The 24,104-nt window shown below is 38.3% G+C and overlaps 1 protein-coding gene across 3 annotated transcripts in view; it reads left to right on the top strand.

The window, feature by feature from the left end:
• Positions 1-24,104, top strand: part of bahd1 (bromo adjacent homology domain containing 1) — a gene marked incomplete at its 3' end in the record, with an annotated part of 35,388 nt that overhangs the window by 3,496 nt on the left and 7,788 nt on the right. Inside the window, exons 1-2 of one of the 3 annotated variants that reach the window (XM_084393151.1) lie at positions 17,289-17,501; positions 21,463-23,034. In XM_084393151.1, coding sequence (XP_084249277.1) covers positions 21,483-23,034 — 1,552 coding nt within the window. In that variant the 5' untranslated portion in view covers positions 17,289-17,501; positions 21,463-21,482. Of the gene's footprint in view, positions 1-17,288; positions 17,664-21,462; positions 23,035-24,104 lie in introns of those variants that run through there. The other 2 variants (XM_084393150.1, XM_084393149.1) reach the window with 2 other exon arrangements.

Raw genomic sequence — 24,104 nt, 5'->3', positions numbered from 1 at the left:
AAAATTAATATAAAATGTAATGTTTACTTTGGTCATTTCATAAATAATTATTAGGGATGCACTGATATTGAAATTCTGGCTAATGATTATACTGATAAATGGCAGATAATAAAATTCAATACAGTATTTATAGATCAATCATTTTAAAGGCACAATATGTAATTTTCGCTGGTAGAGGTCGCTTATTCAAAACAAAGGCATAGCTTGATGATGCCTTGATTTCGGAGTTGTTGTCTTCACCTCTACAGCTGGTGGAAAAGAATCCGACGGGACTCGGGCAGAAATCATATTCATGGATGAGCTAATGTATTAAAGTTTTATTGACATTACTGTAGTATGAAGCAGGCTGGGGCTGAAAGCCGCTTGAGTGGAACGAGGCGCAGGAGCGATTGCTAATGAAAGACAAGCTTTTATTATGCCGCATATGGCCGCTTCTGCTTCTTCCGGTCATGGGTATGTGGGGTAACACAGCGTTGTTTTTTCATATTAGATACATTTCAGTGTGTTGAAAGTTATGTTACAATGCTACTCTGTGCGTTCGCTACTATGTGGCTACTATGAGACACTAGATCGATATTAGGCATGGTAAAACATTGTACTTGCGGTAAATCAAGAAAAACTCATTTAAAGCAACACTAAGGAACTTTTCCTCTTCGGTCCCCCTACAGGTTGGAAGCAGAATTGTCCATTACCGCTGTCGTAAATAATTTAGCCGCCCGCAGCCTACTGTCGCACGCACACTCGCTGTTTATCTAGCACCGGCTTTGGAATGAACGATGTCCACTGACAAGGTAGAGTATGTTGCATGATTTCATGAAAGTATGATGTATTGCGACATCAGAAACGAAGGAAAAATAAATAATGACTATTGTAACGCTTGACGTAAAGCAAGTCAAATTTGTAGGTTTCTTATGTCTCATTCGAACTACAGAAACGCGACCCGGTTTGGCAAACTTGCATAGTGTGGTTATAGCAGATATAGGGCTGCAAAGCGAATCCAGGAGTGCCTTTCACCCTGTTACGACTTGATGAACCACTGGTACGATTTTGGAAACATTATTTTAAGGTAAATTTTTCCTTAGTGTTGCTTTAAACAATAAAACTAACTGTGTTGAGCTACATAAGAATGATTCGTTTTCTGTCGATTAATGTATCCAAACAGTTGTCTAATAAAACACATAATATATTAAAGCGTCTTTGGTGTTTCCATGGTTTCCAAAAAATAAAACCTGGAAATCGAGGGTACCCCAGGTATGATGTCATTGATAGGCGACGCACGGACATGGTCCGTCTCTTGGTTAAAACTGCTAATATCTCTGGATTTAAACGTTCTTGGAAATATTTGGGATAATGTAAATACACAAGTCAAAAAATATGTAACATTGTTCTCGTGGTTTTTATATATAGTAATCCGAAAAAAATCCATCTTACATATTGTGCCTTTAAATTCTACGATTTAATTTAGGCATCAAACATTATAATGTACATTATGGAAAAATGGATATTCATGTTAGTTTGCTAAAGATTACGTTTGACAGTATGTGAAATTATTAGTGATTTAAAGATTAATTTGTAGGCATTAAATTAATCTAAATCAAATCTAAATGTATCAAACATCGACAGTACTGATAGGTACAGATATATCATGATTAAATGTCAAACAATTTTGAGATATAGAAATAGTTTCCTTTTTCACTCATCCTATTTTCATTGTCAAGTGCACTTAGTAGAGATCAGTCTCTCACTGAATCAATTCGACTCATGCTTAACATGAATTATCACCTCTTGGGAAAAAGAAATCCATCAAATATACGTACATGCATGATTAGGATTTTTCACTGAACAGATCATCTGTGATATCCCATTACAGACGGCAGCCTATGTGCAGCAAATTGACTTTTAGATTAATGGTCCATAACCCCTTTTACCAAATTTGTACAACATGGAGAATAACAGGGCCGCCTCATCTCATCTCGTTGCACATCAAATCAAAAAATTTGACATGGAGAATTGGATTTAAAAAGACAAAGTTGTAATGATTACGCAACGGCTTCACTGTATTGATATGCTTTACAAGTGGAGATACAGAGTGTACACTAGTTTATCTTTAAAGCATTGATTATTTTGCTGATACAAACAAGATATAAAGAAATAGCCTTTATTGATTTAATAAAATCATTTTGCTGCTGGTTATATAAACGTCTTCCCGTGGGACTCGGGGACAAAGTCACATACAGAATTAGAACCAAGCAGAGCCTCCAAATTCCTGTGACGCACAGGTCCATTTTCTTATTTCATATGTGTAGAATCTAGTTCCATTGTCCATCCATTAGGGATGCACTCTATATATTGGTGCCATATCAGTTATTAAATGATATTAGAGATTTAATTATTATAATTTTGATATTGTATAATTGTACAGGCACATTTCCCCTATTTTTACATTTAGATGTACCTTTGCCGTCATTAAATGCTCACCTAAAGCTAATCTTTATAAAAAAACGAATAATTTAATAACACTGCTAAATGTTATGTATAACATTTAATAACACTGTTATAATGTTGTGAAACGTAAATTCATGTGTAGCATTTAAAATGGTTGATCTTAAAGGGGTAATCATGACATGAGAAATTAAACTTGCGTTGATCTTTAAACATCCTGCAAGTTTCATATTAAAGCGCCTTCCTCATTATTTCAAAGCGTTTATTTAGCCCTTTGAAGCATACGATCACACCGGTGTGATTAGAACCTGCAGTACATCACGAAACATCACAACATTTATTTCCATCAAGAGGTGCATACATTTTTGGTCAAGATCTTGTATTGCAAGAGTCAAGCGATCTGTAAAGTCTACTTCAGCACTTCCCAAAGACTTTAAATTAATAAAAAGGGGACCTATTATGCCCCTTTTTATAAGATGTAATATAAGTCTCAGGTGTCCCCAGAATGTGTCTCTGAAATTTCAGCTCAGAATAATAATAATAATAATAATTCGTTACATTTATATAGCGCTTTTTCTGAGACCTCAATGCGCTTTACATAGATGGGGAATCTCCTCAACCACCACCAATGTGCAGCATCCACTTGGATGATGCGACGGCAGCCATATTGCGCCAGAACGCCCACCACACACCAGCTTACTGGTGGAGAGGAGACAGTGATGAAGCCAATCAGTATATGGGGATGATTAGGAGGCCAAGGGGCAAATTTGGCCAGGATGCCGGGGTTACACCCCTACTCTTTTTCGAAGGACATCCTGGGATTTTTAATGACCACAGAGAGTCAGGACCTCGGTTTTACGTCTCATCCGAAGGACGGTGCTCTTTTGGCAGAATAGTGTCCCCGTCACTATACTGGGGCATTAGGACCCACACAGACCACAGGGTGAGCACCCCCTGCTGGCCTCACTAACACCTCTTCCAGCAGCAACCTGGTTTTCTCAGGAGGTCTCCCATCCAGGTACTAACCAGGCTCAGCCCTGCTTAGCTTCAGTGGGCAACCAGTCTTGGGCTACAGGGTGATATGGCTGCTAGAATACCCCACAGATGATATGATATGAATACCCCACAGATCATTTATTATACCATGTCCATTTTTGAGTGGAAGGGAAAAACATGCTGTTTTCGTGCATGTGTCTTTAAATGCAAATGAGCTGCTGTTCCCTGCCTCGGATACTCTGCCGAAAAACGAAAACTTTTTGGTTTTGATTATCATCTCTATGGCTGTCACGCTCATGTGACATTGCAGTTCGTCATCATCATGAAAGTTTATTATCTGCATGCGTTTTAAAGTCATATCAGTCTAAACTTCTGATATATGGTTTTCTGAGCGCAAACACTCAGAGAGCTGGATGTCAGATGGTGCATCCCATGAGAAATAAATTAAGTTATCTTTCACGTCTTATTGCGCTTAAACTGCCAAAAACACACAAAGTTCTCAAACACAGTCGATTTATGTCTGTGATAGTAAACAGCAAGTAAAGAAATAGGATGCGTGTATTAGATCTGTGTATTAAATTGAAAGTGGCGTAATATACAGTACCTACTGCTATATATGCTGTTAATAGGAATCATACAACAAAAGAAAGACAGATAATAGCCTTTTTATAGTTCCTAGAATTATTGGCGGAAGTACCCGCTTTTTGGCGTGTTCGCATTGCAGAAACTAGGAACGATTTTAGTTCTAGGAACTCCTTTTGGGGGAACTAAATTAGCTCCTACTTCAGAGTAGGGTCTAAACCAGCACTATAGGAACTATCAGTGACGTAATTGTACGCTGATTGGCCGAACGCACGCTAAACACCAGCACCCGCCATTTTTAAAAAGCTGTGTTTACAGTTTACAGCCTATTTATTTACTCCACTAACTAACTCTACGAACATGGAAAACAGTGATAGATGGACCTCTCAACCTTTATGCTAAAGAGAAAATCCAACACAACTGAGGGGTCCAAGCGAAACATGATTATGTATTTCTGCTCAGCTATCGACATTGGACATCAACCTCACGGCAAACGCTAATACTTTTTCATATACTGTCTACTTTCTTTGTATAACAGTTCTATCTAATAATGTATTAGACTGGACTGTTAAACAGATCGTAAACTAATGAGGAAGACGGAGAATGTGAGTGTTGTGTGCTCAGGCTCTGGTTTTCTCAGCGCTGTCAAAATAAATGTCCACCGTACCTTCAAAAAAAAAGTCACAACAACAAGCACATCTTACGTCACTTCAGAGTTCCTACTGGCGGTGCGAATGCAACCAGGAAAATGGCCCTAGGGCAACATTAGTTTTCGGGGAACCACCCTGGTGGCTAGTTCCTGCTTCCTGGTGCAAAAGGGGTTAATCAATCACTGCTCTTGATTAAATAACTTTAGTAGCTTTAATAAGAATACATTTCTTGAATGCTGCTGTTAAATGTTCTGATGAGGAGATAAACATGGTGGACTGTGTACAGCTCACTCAGGGCGGGGTCTATGCTAATAGGACAGAGTCTGTCAGCAGTCTTGGGCGTGGCCCGTGCAATGCAATGTCATATTGCATAGAAACTGCAAACGGCTTATTCTGAGACACTGCTTATGATTTATGGGGATTTAAAAAAAAGATTCTACCATTGTAGGGTGGTTGTGTACACACACTGCCGACACACATTAATGTTCAAACACCATGTAAAAGTACATTTTGCTTTAAGGTCTGGACTCAGAGGTGCCAATTCATGTGTGAAAATAATTTTTCATGCTCTTCCCAACCATTCTTACACAGTTTGAACCTGATGAATCTTGACATTGTCATCCTGGAATATGGCTATGATACATCTTTGTACATTTTTTAAAGGGGTCATATAATGCCATTTTTGTACAAGCTAATATGATTCTTTTGGGTCTAAATTAAAATTTTATAATATACTTTAATTAAAAATTCTCATTAGTGTTGTAAGAAAACACTAATTTTACCTGGTCAAAAACAGCTGTTTTCAGCACGCCGTTTAAGTGCATGTGTCTTTAAATGATAATGAGCTTTGCTCACCCCGCCCCTCTGTTCTGTGCGTACACCGTTTGTAATAATAACACAATAACCATAACGCGTTGTTCATTATAAACGTGGGATTATGAATTATATTGAGAACGTCGTACATAGAAAACATGCCGTAATGTACCCTGAGTGTAAACCTTAGCCGCATTCATCGTGCAGCGTGCAGCAAGCGATTTGCAAAGATTAATATAAATATTAATATAAAGGTTAATAAAACGTTACACTCACTTCAGTTATTCTGGAGGTGCAGCAGGAACACGAATAGTTGGTACCGATCCTTTTTTCAGGAGCAGCTTCTTAGCAAAACCAGCTTTATACTGACCCTCGTTTATAAAGCAGTCTGGTGTGTGAAATGATTCGCGCAAACATGAAAGCATTGACGTTGATCGTGGGGAATAGTCCCTTCGAAAACAAAACTCAGCCACTGCGTCTTCAGCGGTTCGGATTTAGGAACATCAAAACTGCTGTGTTCCTTATTACACCCAAGAACAGAACACCACAATCGCTTAGACGCCATTCTGCTCATAGACAGTGCTCCAGCGTATCAACAATGCGGACTATGATGACAGCTCGCTCGAGCGAGGGCGGGTCTGTGTTGAAACGCTGCTGTCAATCAACAATCGTGGGAGGGGCGTCCGACCGTGTGACGTCACAAGATCGAACGGCTTGATTTGAGAGAGGGGAAAACATATAAGGAGATTGAAAAAAAAAAAACACACTGGATGGATTTTTATAATTTTATGATGGTTGTGTACAGGCACTGCCAACACACATTTCAGTACAATCAACTTGTAAAAGTGCGTGTAACATTATATGACCCCTTTAAGAAATTAAAAGTTACACACTCCATCAATTAGGATTAGAAGAAACATATCTTCTTTTACCAAACGTATAACATGCTATAAACATTATAATCACTGCAATAATGATCCAATCATAGACTCTTAAGCATTTGCATATTTAAATCCAAACAGTGACTTTTTTTTGTCCGGGCAGCGTATGTTTTTTGCATGAAAAAACTTTATTAAAGGGTTAGTTCACCCAAAAATGAAAATTCTGTCAGTAATTACTCACCCTCATGTTGTTCCAACCATGTAAGTCTTTCGTTCATCTTCGGAACACAAATTAAGATATTTTTGATGAAATCTGACAGAATTTTGACTCCTCCATAGGCTTCCAGTGTGACCGAAACTCACCGGCCCAGAATAGTTATTAAAACATCGTTAAAATAGTCCAAGTAACTACAGTGGCACTACATTAAGTTTATCATGCGACGAGAATACTTTTTGTGCGCAAAAACAAACAAAAATAACGACTTTATTCCACTTTTCATTTCCTTCTCTCTGGGCCTCGTAGTGTTTTTGCGCTGCGCTTCTGTGTTGCACGTCATCACGCAACACACACATGACCGGCGTCGGCCAATAGTGAGCCTACGTGGTGACGTGTAACACAGACGCGCTGCGCAAAAACACTACGCGAACCAAATAGAGGTCGAGAGAGAAGGAAATGAATAGTGGAATAAAGTCGTTATTTTTGTTTGTTTTTGCGCACAAAAAGTATTCTCGTCGCTTGATATACTTAAGATTGAGCCACTGGAGTCACTTGGACTATATTAACGATCTCTTTAATAACTTTTCTGGGCCAGCAAGTTTCGGTCACACTGGAAGCCTATGGAGGAGTGAAACATGGCTCAGATTTCATCAAAAATATCTTAATTTGTGTTCCGAAGATGAACGAAGGTCTTACGCGGTTGGAACAACATGAGGGTGAGTAATTACTGACAGAATTTTAATTTTTGGGTGAACTAACCCTTTAACATTGTAAGTGAACCTCAAGGAACAATAAAATAAAAAAATCCATGTCACGACCCCTTTAAATTGTAGTTTAAAAAAAAATTATTTAGAAAAACAACTGCTGAACTGGTCCATTTATTAGTTCTCGCCATAACATTAGATAATTATGAGAAAAGTCATTGACATGAGAAAGTCAAGACTTGTTGATAGTCTTCCTTCCGTTTCCAAAAACTGTTAAACCTGTTTAACTGATTGGAAAGTTTAATTTTGCACTTAAAAATCTAATCTTACCAGATAAACCAACTCTTCATGCTTTGTTTCAAATGTTTGAATCATCTTCCTCCTCATGCAAATTTAAGAATTAATTTGCAAACAGTTCTTTGAACAGTACTAAAATGTGTACAAAATGTCAGCTGACTAATCACTGATGACTAATTGTTGTTTTCCCTTGAGGGCAATGTACTGAACGCTGTTCATGGAAACCTATAGAGACGCAGTATCTCACTAGTGACACTATATGAAACAAATGTATCGTATTTATTTGGATAATTTAGGGTGAGATTGCAGTTAGTCAGTTACAGACTCACAAAGGCTCAAATGTCCCTTCTTCTCATCCCATGATGAAATCCCCAAAGGCAAGACATTCTTCAGACTGCATCAAAAGTACTTTGATTACAGTATTTCTATTTGAATGAAGACACTGTGGAATGTTCTTCATTACCTTCAGGACATGTGTCCCATAGATTTCCAGCTCACATATGCTTGACGGGGAAGAGTCGTTTCATGTGGCTAATCTTAAACCCATCAGACACGACCTGGTCCTGTGCCAGAGCCACAGCTGTGAAATTTACTGGTCTGTTCGAGGAGAGAACTGGGGGTAAAAGTGGCCACTGAAACCAGATTCAGCTGTTTGAGGGTTTGCAGCTGTGGTCGACGTGAAGGGGTTGAAGCTCTGGTCTATTATCACTGCTAAAATGTTTATGTTAAAAGGATGATAAAGCCTGTTCATGAGCCATGCTAAAATCTTCCAAGCCAGACCTCAGGCTTCCCCTGAAGCTTGTAGAGCACATGGTCTCCAAAATCACAGATGGCAACACCCAGCGTGCGAGAACACAAGATTGAGCCTCTACTGTTGTTTGTGCTGGTTGTTACACAGCTGGAAATCCAGTCAAACTATTGTTGTTGTTTTTTTTCTCTCAGAAAGCATCTAACGGTGTTGATTCTTCACTGTAATTTTAACAAGATTTGTCATAGGAGTGTATTCTGAAAAAAACAAGAAAAAAAAAAGCTTTCCTGGGCACTTTGCCCTGTGTCTTTCATGCTTTTGAAGACAGACACTTTAACTACTAACAAGAGTTTGACTTCCTGTGTTCTGTCAGTTCAGTGGCAACAAACTGTCATCTGAGAGTCTGAACTTACACAAGCAAACAAATTAACATGCTGTGTACATCCAAAGTCTCTTTATGGTTTCTTAAGATTTATTGAAAGATCTTTTATGCTCTTTTCATGGCAATAGTGTATAGCTAAACAAAACCACGTTGTTACGCTTGAAAACAACGTTAGCCTACATCAAATTAACTTGAATTGATTGTGGAAATGGGTTTCCTATGGAAGCTTGTTTCCGCCAATGAATAATAAATAAATAATAATAATTGCGACTTTTTATCTCACAATTCTGACTTTTTTTCTCACAATTGCGAGATATGAAGTCAGAATTGTGAGAAATACAGTCGCAATTCTGAGAAATAAAGTCGCAATTGCGAGATATAAAGTGCAATTCTGTGAAATAAAGTAGCAATTGCATGTTAAAAAGTCACAATTGTGAGTTTATATCTCACAATTCTGAGAAAAGATGTCAGAATTGCGAGATATAAACTCGCAATTGCGTGTTATAAAGTCAGAATTGTGAGATATAAACTATTCTGAGGTAAAAAAAAAAAAAAGTCACAATTGTGAGTTTGTCTCACAATTCTGAGAAAAGATGTCAGAATTGCGAGATATAAACTCGCAATTGCGTGTTATAAAGTCAGAATTGCGCGATATAAAGTCGCAATTGCGAGAAAAAAAGTCAGAATTCTGACTTTATAACACGCAATTCTGACTTTATATCACGCAATTCTGACTTTATATCTCGCAATTCTGACTTTAGAACACGCAATTGCGACTTTATTTCACGCAATTCTGACTTTATATCTGAAAAAAAAATTTTAAAGATAATTGCGACTTTTTATCTCACAATTGCAAGTTTACATCTCGCAATTCTGACTTTATTTCTCAGAATTGCGAGATGTAAACTTGCAATTGTGAGATAAAAAGTCGCAATTATCTTTAAAAAAATTTTTTTTTGTGGCGGAAACAAGCTTCCATAGTTTCCCTTAAAGTCATCATGAAATCAAAATTGACATCAAATTTTTTATGGAATATTGCAATATTGATTATAAATTATTTGTTAAAAATTCAAGTTCCCTCATAATCTTTGATCAAAATAACTCCCCCTCCCTCTTGCAACGACATCTCTTCTCTGATGACGTGTTTACTGGTGTAAGGCTGGGACAACCTGTCACTCATATGACATCACAGCAATAGCAAACCACAACCATCCAATCAATTCCCAATTTTTTCTTGTTCGAGATACTGTTTCACTTGGATATACATCACAACAGGGAAGAAAAGACTATCGTAACTTTTGTTTCATGACGACTTTTACAATAACTGTGATCTTAAGAGTTATACCTTATGTAGTGGAAACTAAACAATGTTCATTTTAACTAAGTAAATTGATCAATGATAACAATTTTTTGAGATATGTAAGATCTCACTAGATTTTGAGAAGTGTAAAAAAGAAAAAAAGTGTAAAAAAAAATCCTGTTAAACGTATGGTAAAAGAAACTAAACAAAAAAAAAACAGCAGCTGTGGTTGCAGAAATCACCATTGCGTAATGGCATATTGGTACCTATATTTTACATTTACATTTACATTTATGCATTTGGCAGACGCTTTTATCCAAAGCGACTTACATTGCATTCAAGGTACACATTTTACATTTTATCAGTTCTTGCTTTCCCTGGGAATCGAACCCATGACCTTGGCGTTGCTAGCGCCAACGCTCTACTGTTTGAGCTACAGGAAAGCCATATTGCACCACTTCTAACCACATTTCATTATATAATGTTAATATACGAATATACTTGATTATCAAAATTTGTCTTAAAATGTATAGTAACAACCATAATAATACAGGTGGTACAATAGAAAACCACATTAGGAATCATCGTAAGCCTGTCCATAAAACATGGCCAATACTCATACAGAAATGGTGCACAGGATCAACAAAATTCCATCAAGGTGTAACATACATGCAATAAACATTAACTAACAGAAGATGTAACAAAACACCCTTAATGTACATTACTGATGACAAAAATGAGAAGAATTAAATTATTTATATAGACTTTCATCATATTTGATGTTCCGCAGGGACTTCTGGGAATGACATTATACTGTTTTAAGTTGAATGGCAATTCATGTTTTTGTTTGCAAAAACCATAAACCATACATTTGACAGCATTTTACAGTAAAATTATAGGCTATATAATGTTAAGCCATTTACGTTTTTTCATAATATATGGTAAGGTAACTTACAGTTAACCTATTAACAGTTTTTGTTTTTTTTACAGTTTTTTTTATTCTATAAAATTTTTTTTTTTTTAGTCATGAGTCAGTGGAAGCGAATATTAGCAAATCTGGCTATACAATGCATGCTGTTCATTTAGAGAGCCACATTTTTAGAGCCACTGATATTAAAGCTTGCATATCTTTCACATCAGTAGAGGGGTAATTGGAGAGCTAGATGCCATATTTTTATTAGAACCCTTCAGCTTTTCTCATTTGAGTGTGATTATATATTGATAAGAGAATTATATTTTATTATATAATATTGGACTTTACATCAAGTCATCGTCCTGTGAAACCCTTGTATTTCTGTTCCTTTTGTTCAGTTTGCCTTTGATTGTCATACGCAGATGTCATTAATGTTATCAAGATCATTAAGATATTTGTAAAAGATAAATGTGGCAGTGTATCTTGAATATCTTTCAAGTACTTTGACTGTAGAACTGTTGTACAGATGGCATTAAAGAAAAGGACAAGCTAGAGTATTTCAAAACTTAACCTATATGTTCTGTCCCATGTGTGTTGCTCCGTTGTTTTACTGGTTTGTTGAGTAAACATAATTTTTAAATCTGCAGTAATGAACAGTGATAATTGTATCAAATGTATAATTGATAATTTAACAAACAATAATTGCTGTTAGAAGCAGAACTGGTTTTGGCTTTTTGTCAATGTCTATAGATAACCCGGATACCAATGATTTCACTTTATTGCGCATGTCTTTTAAAATAAGTTTTTATTTAGTAAGGCCTGCATGCTTGAAAAGTAAAATAGGCCTATAAATCTTTCATAAAATCACTAACATGCAAATAAATGTCTTCTGCCACTTTTGTCCTGGAATGAGTGCTACTGTATATGTACATCTGGAAGTTCATGACAGTTCAATTTCTTCTGTGAATGAATGCCACCAGTATACTTAAAAATCTTGCATTAATGTGGAAGTTGACAGAGAGGAGCAGCTGAGGCAAATTTAGGAAGCAATTTCTCCGAAAGCTTCACTTTCGTGCTCTGAAATGGAGTAAACTCTGAGTAGCTAAACTGGCAGAAGGTCGCTCAGTGGACAGTGAACTCTTGGACAATGTGTTAGTGTCAGTATCAGACTGTGCCTCTGCACTCTTGGTGTGATGACGCAGTGGGTTAACATTAACGCCTTTTCATCCTCTTCTCAGTGAATTCACTGCTTTTCAAATGCCAGTGTGCAAATGAACCCATGGTACCAGTGTGCTCATGGCCACCTGAGCTGATAGAGCTTCATTTTTAGGGGTTCTTTCGAGTATTTTTGTATTTCTCATAACAGCTGATGTGTAACTCCTGTCATGTAAATTTGAAAAACAGGGTTAATAATGTATGTATTTGGATTCACAGGGGAAAAAGGTACAATAGTACTCAAGTAAAACCCAAAAATACTCAGTTAGAACTTCACACCTCTGCATATACACTCACCTAAAGGATTATTAGGAACACCTGTTCAATTTCTCATTAATGCAATTATCTAATCAACCAATCACATGGCAGTTGCTTCAATGCATTTAGGGGTGTGGTCCTGTTCAAGACAATCTCCTGAACTCCAAACTGAATGTCAGAATGGGAAAGAAAGGTGATTTAAGCAATTTTGAGCGTGGCATGGTTGTTGGTGCCAGACGGGCCGGTCTGAGTATTTCACAATCTGCTCAGTTACTGGGATTTTCACGCACAACCATTTCTAGGGTTTACAAAGAATGGTGTGAAAAGGGAAAAACATCCAGTATGCGGCAGTCCTGTGGGCGAAAATGCCTTGTTGATGCTAGAGGCCAGAGGAGAATGGGCCGACTGATTCAAGCTGATTGAAGAGCAACTTTGACTGAAATAACCACTCGTTACAACCGAGGTATGCAGCAAAGCATTTGTGAAGCCACAACACACACAACCTTGAGGCGGATGGGCTACAACAGCAGAAGACCCCACCGGGTACCACTCATCTCCACTACAAATAGGAAAAAGAGGCTACAATTTGCACGAGCTCACCAAAATTGGACAGTTGAAGACTGGAAAAATGGTGCCTGGTCTGATGAGTCTCGATTTCTGTTGAGACATTCAGATGGTAGAGTCAGAATTTGGCGTAAACAGAATGAGAACATAGATCCATCATGCCTTGTTACCACTGTGCAGGCTGGTGGTGGTGGTGTAATGGTGTGGGGGATGTTTTCTTGGCACACTTTAGGCCCTTTAGTGCCAATTGGGCATCGTTTAAATGCCACGGCCTACCTGAGCATTGTTTCTGACCATGTCCATCCCTTTATGACCACCATGTACCCATCCTCTGATGGCTACTTCCAGCAGGATAATGCACCATGTCACAAAGCTCGAATAATTTCAAATTGGTTTCTTGAACATGACAATGAGTTCACTGTACTAAAATGGCCCCCACAGTCACCAGATCTCAACCCAATAGAGCATCTTTGGGATGTGGTGGAACGGGAGCTTCGTGCCCTGGATGTGCATCCCACAAATCTCCATCAACTGCAAGATGCTATCCTATCAATATGGGCCAACATTTCTAAAGAATGCTTTCAGCACGTAGAATTAAGGCAGTTCTGAAGGCGAAAGGGGGTCAAACACAGTATTAGTATGGTGTTCCTAATAATCCTTTAGGTGAGTGTAGAAGGATACTAAAACAAACTAATGTTTGAACTTTGTTTACCAATTTCTATACTAATATGCAGAACTTTATTGATCTTCATAGCGAAATTCAAAAGAGTAATTTCCTCTTGTTGGCATCAATGGCATACGTACGACCAAGCTTTAATCGTAGTCCTTTGCTTTACCATCTGATCTATCAAAGGCAGTGAGCATCTGTTAAATGAGGCTGAATTATGTGAGTTAAATAGCCTATTTGAAATTGTTTTTTCTCTCTCGTTAAATCAACATGAAAACGCATTTCAAGTAGCGTAGGATAATCACGTTCATTAGAAGGCCAAGCTGAAGGCTGATCTGCTGGAGAAACATCTTTACTTTGAGGTTTATGCTATGAGCTTGTGTCAGTGTAAAATGAGCTTTGCTTGCAGTGTTGATTGTTACCTCTGGTCAGTTGTTTTCTGTTTTAAATGACGGACGGAAATTTGATATGACACAGACAATTGCTTTTATCATAAAGCAGAGAATCACTGTTTCGCTTTCTAAAGCTTTTTCCACTCAAGATACTAATGGGCTTGGTCTTAGAAGGGTCTAATATTTCCTCCCACTTTTTATTTCTAAGATTTACGTCATGGCTTCGGCTGTGTTTGCCATCCTGCCACATGCAGTGTGTTTTAAAAGCTCCCTGATTAAAACTGCATAATCAACAGGATAACCAGACATTTTAGGGATCGTTCATTTAACATCTCTATTTGATACCCTATCTTATCTGAGACATTACAGCCTCAGAGGAAGAATCTTTGAGCATAAGAGCCTAGTTAATGTTTCATTGTGTGTGTTAAGATCTGGCCTCGAGCAAGTTTTTTGAAGATTTGTATATAGTGCTTATCTATTTGATCTGTTGAGCTTATTAGTCTAAGTATGCAAATTCCATTCATTTTTCCCAAATTAAACACATTTCTGAATGGTATTAAACGCATCAATTTATATGTACAAAATGAAGCTTTTGAGTATTTTTTGCAGCGTTTCTCTCAGATTAGCCTTTGTAGGACCTTGAAGCTTTTGTCCTCCTGCAGAGATTCTATCTATACAATGATTATCATTATGGATTGCTCAAAGAGCTCTCAAGCATATCAACTTTGCATGTAGCTTCATATGCCCACACGTGTATTCTTAATACTCTTTCTTTCAGACGTCATGTCTTCATTACAGTCAGCACTTTTGTGAAGTTTTCAAGCTTAAATCATTAAGTGTTGTTTATGTAACTTAAAGCTTAGTGTAAATATCATCCTTCTGTGTTGGTTATCTTAGAAAAATAGTGTTTTGTTCAGGCTGCAGCTGTAAAACTTCAGCTACTTCCCCATCAATTTACAGTGCGGTCTTCACACTCAACTGCCCCATTTTCCTTCATCCTTCTATTGAGTCTCTAATTGGATACTGTCTACTTTCAAGAGAAAGCAAATGTACACCAAATCTATTGTATACACTCTAAAAACTGCTGGGTTGTGTTAACCCAATTTTGGGTCAAATATGGTCTCACCCAACGTTGGGTTTAAAAATGGACAAATTGCATTTTGGACAAAATCAAAAATGGACAAAAATGCAATTTAAAAATGGACAAATTGCATTGGTTACATTAAAAATGTAAACCAACGGCTGGGTTTGTCCATTTTTAAATTGAATTTTTAACCCAACGTTGGGTGAGACCATATTTGACCCAAAATTGGGTTAACACAACCCAGCAGTTTTTAGAGTGTAGTATTTCTTTAGCAACAACAGCATCCATTTACATTTACATTTAGTCATTTAGCAGACGCTTTTATCCAAAGCGACTTACAAATCAGGACTAAATTAAGCGAGTCATCATGAAGAGGCAAAAAACAACAACAACGCAAGAAGGGTTCAAAATACGAAGTTCAGGCATTATTCAGAGTAGCATAAGCATGATAAGTGGGGTTTTAAAGGGGAATTTTTTTTTTACAGATACTCTTGTTTCAAGTCATACACTTGTCTTTAAGGCATTAAGACCATGACTCAATTTATTTGTACATTTTTGCGAATTCGGTTCATATATGATGTTTTATTAACAAAGTTCGGGAGGAGCACGTTCATATAATTAACACAAGTGGAGAGCACTCAGCAATCAATGGTAAGAGGTATATATACATTCAGCATCCCTCCACCACCCCTTCTCCACACTTCTAGTCCTAACCACTTACATACGGGGGGAGTACTCTGGGTTCAGGCCGAACTCCAAGCTTTGAGCCCTCCCCCCGGACAGCACGCCAAATACGCATTAAACTTTTCCTCCTCTACTTGTATGTATAAGTGTGAACTCGTGAAACAGGAACAAGTAAGGAAAAGTACACCATAAGAAAAAATTCTCTGGAAAAACAGATAATGTCCTGGGCAGAAGATTACCAGTACTTTTTTCATCAAGTTTATGGACATTTCCTGTGACCATAAAACAGTTTAATACAGTAATTTAAAATACAGGTAAAACACCTGTGAAAAAACAATACAAGGAAGTTCTGTGCATGGACTTTTCTTAGAGTATGTTGGATTTGGATTTAGATTTGTATTAATGTCTAACACACTATTCAATAATATCTTGGTTTAATACCAAAACATTATTTGTGAACTTCTTTTAGTAATTATGTGGAAGTATTGAACAAACTAAACGCATAGCGACACTTTTTTCTCACACTGAAATCCATAAATCTCATATGCATATGAAAGGCATTTAGATGCATTCTTTAAACAAACATCAGTGAGTGTGAGAGTTTAAGTAACATTTCTCTGTAGGATATGGGGACACTAAGGGGTATTCCGTGTCAAATCAACCAAATTTTGGAAACTTCCCCAGCTCAAATTTTTTATTTTGTTCATCTAAAGACAAACATAAATAGTGATGAAAACCAAAATATTAAATGTCATGAATGTATTTACTGAGTAATCCACTGTTTTGAGGGGGCCAGCATCATTATTTTACTTTTTCATAGAGATTGGTAGGTCTATTAGTAAAATCTGTCGACTTTAGCAATCTTGGTTGCACTATATGCCAACGGTGACAGTTAAAGAAATGTGAAAAAGCACTTATGGTTTTTTTTTAATGACTGTAACTCAAGAAGAATTAAAGGCACTGTATCTCCATATCCTTCTGTTGCTTCTTAACAAACTTTCCTTTTAATATCTTCATTTTAAAGGCCCTCGATGGTTCAACCTCTGGTTGATTTGACACGGAATGACTCTAAATCATTATTCAGCTGAAATTGTGTTCTAAAACCATAAAATAGGATTAGTGATTGTAGGCGATGTCTTTTACAGTGTAATTTGTTTATATTAGCCTGAGTACTTGTTTTCACATGCATCTCACATTAAAGAGGCGACGACCTAAGCTTGACAAACATTCTGTAGTGGTCATAAGGTCAAAAAACCAACCAGTTTGAATTAGATTTGAATATGGAAGTAGAGCTTGTTCCTGGAAGTAGGCGTAAAAGCATTAAGTCACCACATGTGAGTAATTAGCCTATAATCTTTTAAAACTATAAGTTGTGCCTAGACAGCTCTGATAACCCCATGCAAACTTTTTTTCCCTTTGGCAATTATTTCATTATCTAGTTTCTGAGTATTGCTGATGATGAGATAGTCCAAGGCTGTCCATTATGTAATAGCTGTTGATCCAAGGGACTTGCTCGCTGCGTGAGACCAAGCACTGACCAACAGTGAGTTTTACGGAGTGATGGGGTCTAAATCTCAGCCGATGCCTGTCATTTTTGCATTTTTCATCACTCAACTACCTGAGTGATGCCAACGAGACCTCGTCCCAGCGCAGCAGCGGCTCTCACGAATGCAGCGCATGAATATTATCTCGAGCAGCACGCTACTTCGGAAGTAGGTCACCGATTAAACGTGTCTTGTCAGCTGTGTGTGCTCCCCTCGTTTCATTTCACTGTTGAACATCGATATTGTTGTAATAGCCCAACAACAGGAGCCTCGTTGCTCGCGGAATGTGATTATTTGATCGGGAATACAGCGGAGTGAGTGGATGACGAGGTAAATGAAGGATTACTAATCTGTTTTATCTTGGTTATGCGCTTTTCTCTCGCGCTCGCTCTCTCCTCTAGTGGGGAAATATCTTGAAATATGACATGATTCGTAATCATTGCTGTATGAATTCGGTTCGAGAGACGCTTTTTAGTTAGACTTGCGAAAACTGTTCTTTTATCGTGCTCTGGATACCATCGCGAAGCTCGGAAATTTCGGCAGGGACCTACCGAGCGCTACCCGCTTCGGCGTTTGATTCTCACGGTTGGCCGTTTAGTGTCATTTTCAGCCCTGACATTAATTGCTCGGTTTCGAGTTGACCGTGCTGGTTCGGTTTCGCAGTTGGGAGGTATGCGGTGGCAGAAACCGTAGGATGTGAGGCGAACAGCGCTGTTTTTTAGTGTGTGTATGTATGTGTGTGTGTGATACGCCCTATGAGCCGCGCGAGCTCCTCTCATCATCATACACCTCCAGCACGCGCTTGCCGCCTTTATCCCGGATTACTTTAATCGCGCTGTACATTTCACTCTGTTTCCTCTTTTTTTCAGTTTTGCCCCCAATCCACACCTTTCCCTTCTGTATCTGCAGTGTAGGAGGAAAAAAGAATAACATCTATTTGTGTACAGTGAGTGAGGGGTGAATTTCAAATCACACGAAGGAAAGAACAACTTCTTTCGTCTCTACACGTCAGATATCACGTTAAACCGCATTAACCCACCTATCAAAGCGCAGACTGGATACATAATCTATTTAACGTTTACGTTTTACGCCCGAAACGCCAGGCTATCCGGATATTTGCCAGAAAGTCGGGTTGATACCTCAACCCGAAAAAAAAGAAAAACACCCGGAATGGTGGTAAATTTTGGGCAGCAGTCCATTTCCCTTCACCCCTCCTTAAACTAGAAAGGGAACCTCTAATTTTCCACAATATTGTGCCAACAATTCATCCTCCAGCTATACCTTCCACTGGAGAGTTTGTGTTTTGACACTCAATTGGACATGGCCAGCACTTAGTCTATTATTTTATGAGCCACACTTCCCTTCAGATCAATAACTTGTGACATTCCCAGAATTACAGACTGTTAATTTAGTTTTTAGTGGCACTTAGAAATTTTATTTAAAGCTTTTCACATTTGTGAACACACACTGTAGGATTTAATTGCGGTAATCTTTAAATGACTTTATAAAGCAAGAGAAGAGAAGTAGGCTAATATGCTTTCAACCTATAGATTTTTTTTTCTGGGTTAATGCTGATTCTTGGTAAATTGGAGATTGTATGCTTTTTATATATATATATATATATATATATATATATATATATAATCTCCATCACCAAATCCAATATTTAATATTTTTAATGCATGCTTTTTTTGTTGTGTTAACAACAACAAAAAAACTTAATAAACCTTATGAATATTTTAATAACTAATTATAAATAATATCATAAAGATAATTATTGATCTTTACTGTAAATGTGTATGTTTGGTTATTTTACTTTTAGTATAACCTGTTTGTTTAAATATTTAAAGTAGTCACTTTTGTGGTTGGAAGTATTACAGAATGATTCCCCTCTTTATCTGGCACATGGGTGGATGATTTTAAATGGTAGAGCAGTAGGAGTGAAGAGGATTGTTGCTGAAATCAGAGAATGCTACAGTTGCCTTTTTGTGTCCATATTTTACAGTTGGGTTTTGGAAATGTGAAACACAAAAATGTTTCTTTCGCGGGTGCTGAACTTGCTCTGTGCATTGTAAAGGAGAGCACTGCATGCGTCTGAGGATGACTGATGTTTATGATGACCTCTTTTATTTGACAGATGGAGATTCAAATACAGCAGCTGTCAAACTTAATAACTGAGCACATGAATAAATGGATCTATTCACACAATCCAAGCAAGCCTGTAGCATTCATACTTTTTCAAAGCTCTTCTGTCTTTCATGGTGGAGCACAGTGATACTAATAATACAGAACATAAAACTCAAAATCATTTTTAAAACTAAAGCGATGCATCAAACATTAAAAGATGTCTTTGGCTAATAATAGCTTGGTCTAACTTCAGAGTCAGCTGGAAAGCCTCAAGGACTTCTGTTCCTTTTAAAGAAAGAGGAACTTGTCAATAGGTCAAAGCAGTTAGTGTTTTGTGTCAGTTAGTGTTAAGTTTCACATGGAGCCCAATTACTGTCATATGTCTCTGTGTGTGTTTGACCCCTGACTTGCCTTTCAGTTAATCAATAGGTCTCGGGGAAACATGTTGGACATGTTAAATCTCCAGAATGTCATCAGAAATATTTCTTGCATTAATTTCTCATCTGACATTTGAGGTTACAAGTATTCAACCTTGTGTACCACAAAATTGCAAATCAAATTTGCAATTTAATCAAAAATAGTTTTTATTTGGAGAGCAACAGTTTAATGGGCACTTAAGATAAGCACCCTGTCCCTGACTATGTAATATTTACAGATCAGGTGTTTCTTAAAGGAACATCCTGTCATTATTTACTCGTCATCAAATTAAAGGTGAACTAAGTAACTTTTTTACCTTAACTGAACAGCTTCGGAGTCATTGGAATGGTTATATTACTTATTTCGGGTTGAATGGTGGTCGTTTTGCACCCCCCTGGTGCCCGTGAGCGGAAAATCCGCACTTGCAACTTAGAGCCGGCGGGCCGCCGCGTCAGGAAGTATCGCGTGATATCAGGTCTCGCAATGTAAACAATTGCTTTACGGCCAAAAGAAATCTGCTAAAATGCTGTCATTATTGCGCTCCCTCACGCTGTTCGAACCCGAATGAAGAAGACGTTTTAAAGAATGTCCCATCTGCTTTGATGTCGTTGATCTACTAGCCTCTGGTGTCTGAGAACAGCCAACGAGTTTTTACAACAGTGTTGTCAAATATCTATTCTGAAGCTGTGGGGGGAGCTCTAGAGAGAAACCTGCGAGCAAAAAGCGAGAATCCAGCGAAGAAATCCCGAAACTACTGAGCCCCGCTTTAATGCTATTAATTTACGTCATTTATTAAAGCCATTGAAAGGTCCAGTCATTGAGCTTACATGGGAAAGGGCATCTTAAACATGTTTTTGTTATTTCAAGAAGAAAAAAAGCTAAATGACTTACTTTGAAATAACACAAGGGTGAATAAATGATGACAGAATGTTCATTTTCATAAATGTCCCTTTAAATGATGCAAGATGTAAATAGGAATAGCTGACCTAGGTTTCAGACATTGTGGTACTATCACATCAATCATAACACACAATGTCATAATAATTATGTTTTGCTGTCTCTTTGTATGTTTTAGCAACTACATCATCATTCATTTAAATAACGGACATAGGCTAATTACGGCACTGTGTCAGGTCTATTAGTCGAATGTAATCAGTTCTTGAGCCTGTGACGCCATTATATCTCAAAGTTAAAATATCAGAAGTGTTACTAGCCTGCTAAGATAAAATATTAAAAGAATGTTATTTATGCATTGTGTGAATTCACGTAGAAAGATGTTTATTACAAAAGACCAAAACAACATATGCTAAAAATTGTTTATTGCACCTACGCAGTTTAGTAACCATGTTTGTCCCACCAATTAAAATTCTTTAAACTCTTGCCAAAGCAGAAACCTGATTAAGGTGGCACATAAGGCCACATTTGTGCTGATTTTTCAGCTTTAGTTTACACAGTCGGTTGCATTAATATTAATTAGTAAAGGTTATGAAATTCTTAATGGTTCCTGTACACATTATATATTTAATCATAGCAGTTACAGCTTTGAAATTAATAATTAAAAAATGCTGTATATTTATTTTTGTAGGTTTTGCATGACAGAGTGTGATGACCCATGCACGGCAGAGGAACTCTTTATGTGGATATAAGAGTGAATCTGCGGACCAGGTGAGCTGTCAGACAACTATGGACAGAACTTGGCCAGAAAAGAAAGCTAAAACATGCTCTACCCAAAGAAGAAAAGGTAAGGAAATAAAAGGGAAGACCACCGAGAGAGACCGGAAGCTGTACCCCCTCAGGGGACGACATGGATTGGGTGAAGTGAGCGCGCTTAACTGCTGTGTCGTACTGACGCGCTTGGACGAGAGCGAAACGTGTAGGAACAGCATGAAGGCCAAGGTGAAGGAAATGCAGGGGAAGGCGAAAATCTGCAAGTGTCGCAAGAAAGCCTGTAAGATTTGCCGGTCAGCGCCTGAACCAAAAAGCAAAGTGAAACCAGATAAATCTGCCTTATACACAGAATTCATCCCCGAACCTCGTCAGAGACGGCTGGCCTCTCTGAATGCAGAGGCCGTTAACAGTCTGCTGTTGGACAGAGAGGACCCCCAAAAGACATCAAAACTCTCAAAGAAGCAGCAACAGACAAAAGGAGACACTTCTCTTTCTAAAGACACAGTGAAAGATAATGATTGTTCCAGAAAAGCCCAAGATAACCGAAAACGCACGTGTATCGGAGAGACAGAACAATGTCGAAACCCCAAAAAAGCTAAGGCGGAAGCCGACGCTATTGATCTCCAGACTCTAAACAGTCCTGCTCCCAAGCGCCTAGCTGGTTTAAATGCGGCCGCCCTCCTCAAGCTGACCAGCACGTCCTCTGGAGTGAAGCGCAGAGGTAAAACAGATGGCAAACCGAGCGGTGGAGGGGTGCGAGGGAAACAGCTACAGTCTAAATCGCGTAAACAGCAGCACAACTTGGCCTGTCAGTCCAAGTTAAAAGTAGCGCAGCAATGCTGCAGTCTCTGTGAGAAGCAAGCCCTCCACACAGAGGCATTGTGGGACGGGAGCACAGGAAGCCATGGCTTTATTAGCCCCGGATATCAGTGCAGATCCATGCTCGGCTTTCCCCTGAAGCCTGTGAAGGAAGAGAAAACAGAGACTGATGTGAAATCATATTACTGCTGTTCCCAGGAGAGATCAGTGGAGTACTGCCATAGACTAGCCTTGTTCCTCGGCCAGAAAACCTTCCCGGAAACCGATGAACATTCTCTGAAGGGATTTCTTCCTTCTCCTCACACCCTGACACATACAGCGATGCCCATCGGTGCCCATTCCTATCCATGTTACCCTGGGTACTATGTCCACATTGCCCATCACGGGACTCCGGCGCATCCCGTAAGCTCAAATCCAGGAAGCCACACGCCCTCGTCAGTACCCCAGCTGGCGATGTGTACTAGTGGGGTCCAGAGACCAAAATTGCTACCCTCTTCAGTTTCCCATACCACAGGGATCCCTCATCCGGCATACTGTAACACTGTGGGCACCTGCTACGGAGAAGCCTGCAGGCTCAACAGCTATGCCTACAGACCCACGCAACCCATCGCTAGCAGGGGCTGCTCGTACAACGCAGGATGCTCCAGCTGCATGCACAAAATGGAAAAAGGTAGGATGGGAAATGGAATGAAAGATAAAAATGTCTCTCACTTTAACTTTACAAGGATGTTTGAGCATTTGAACTTGAAACAGATTGCCTGCTGTTTTTGTGATTGAAGTATGGAAGAGAGAGTGAGAGTTGGTAAACTGTGCCACATTTTATGTTTAAGTAGGGCTGCATTTAGTAAAGAACTGCAAGCTTGCAAGACGCTGTTAAAGTTTAAGTACTTCATAAAGCAAATATGCACATATGTGCGTCAAACAGACAATGCAACAGATAGGTTTTTTAAAGTCAACATTTCTGTGATTAAAGTCGGGTCGACGTTGACTAATCGCTGATGACGTCATTAATGAACGAATAAGCCTGAACCTCGAGCTGAGACTCGAACGCGGGTTGCCTTGTGCACACCTATGGCATATGATACAGCGCTGCCCACAAGGCTATTGCTCCTACATAACAGCTTATTTTGATCAGTTCATTTGTCTTTGGGTCGTTATATTCCTCACAGATTTCTGCTTGTTCTAAATCAGATACAAATAAAGTAGCACAGTAAATATAACATTTATATGAATGCATTAGGGAGAGAGCAATTGCGTATAAATTAATTCTACCTGGCAGCGTCTCTCGAATAATAGTGCAACTGTGTGTTTTTTTTAACAAATAAAATATATGCTAGAACATTTCAGTTTCTAAGCTATTTTATTGATAAATCACAACAGTGTTGACAATACACTTCTGCGCTTCTGAATGATTCTCTGTACGTGAAAATCATCAAAAATGACAGTAGAGATTTGTTACAAAAAAGATCGATCCATTTTAAATAAATACTATTCTTTTGAACTTTAAGATTAATGAAAATTTTTAAATGTAAAACAGTTTCCAAAAAAATATTAAGCAGTACAACTGTTTTCAACATTGGTAATAATAAGTAGAGATGCACCGATGTATAGGCCAATAATTGGTATCAGCCGATAAAAGCAATTATTTTTACTGTCGGCCATCAGCCAATTGTTTAAAAACAGAAGATGATCCAGTCCAGTTCTATCTTGCCAATCAAAAGGGGGTGCGGAAAAACATGT

The sequence above is a fragment of the Rutilus rutilus genome (genome assembly GCF_951802725.1).
Source record: "Rutilus rutilus genome assembly, chromosome: 21".
Taxonomy (NCBI): Eukaryota; Metazoa; Chordata; class Actinopteri; order Cypriniformes; family Leuciscidae; genus Rutilus; species Rutilus rutilus.
This window is presented reverse-complemented; position numbering and strand designations above follow the sequence as displayed.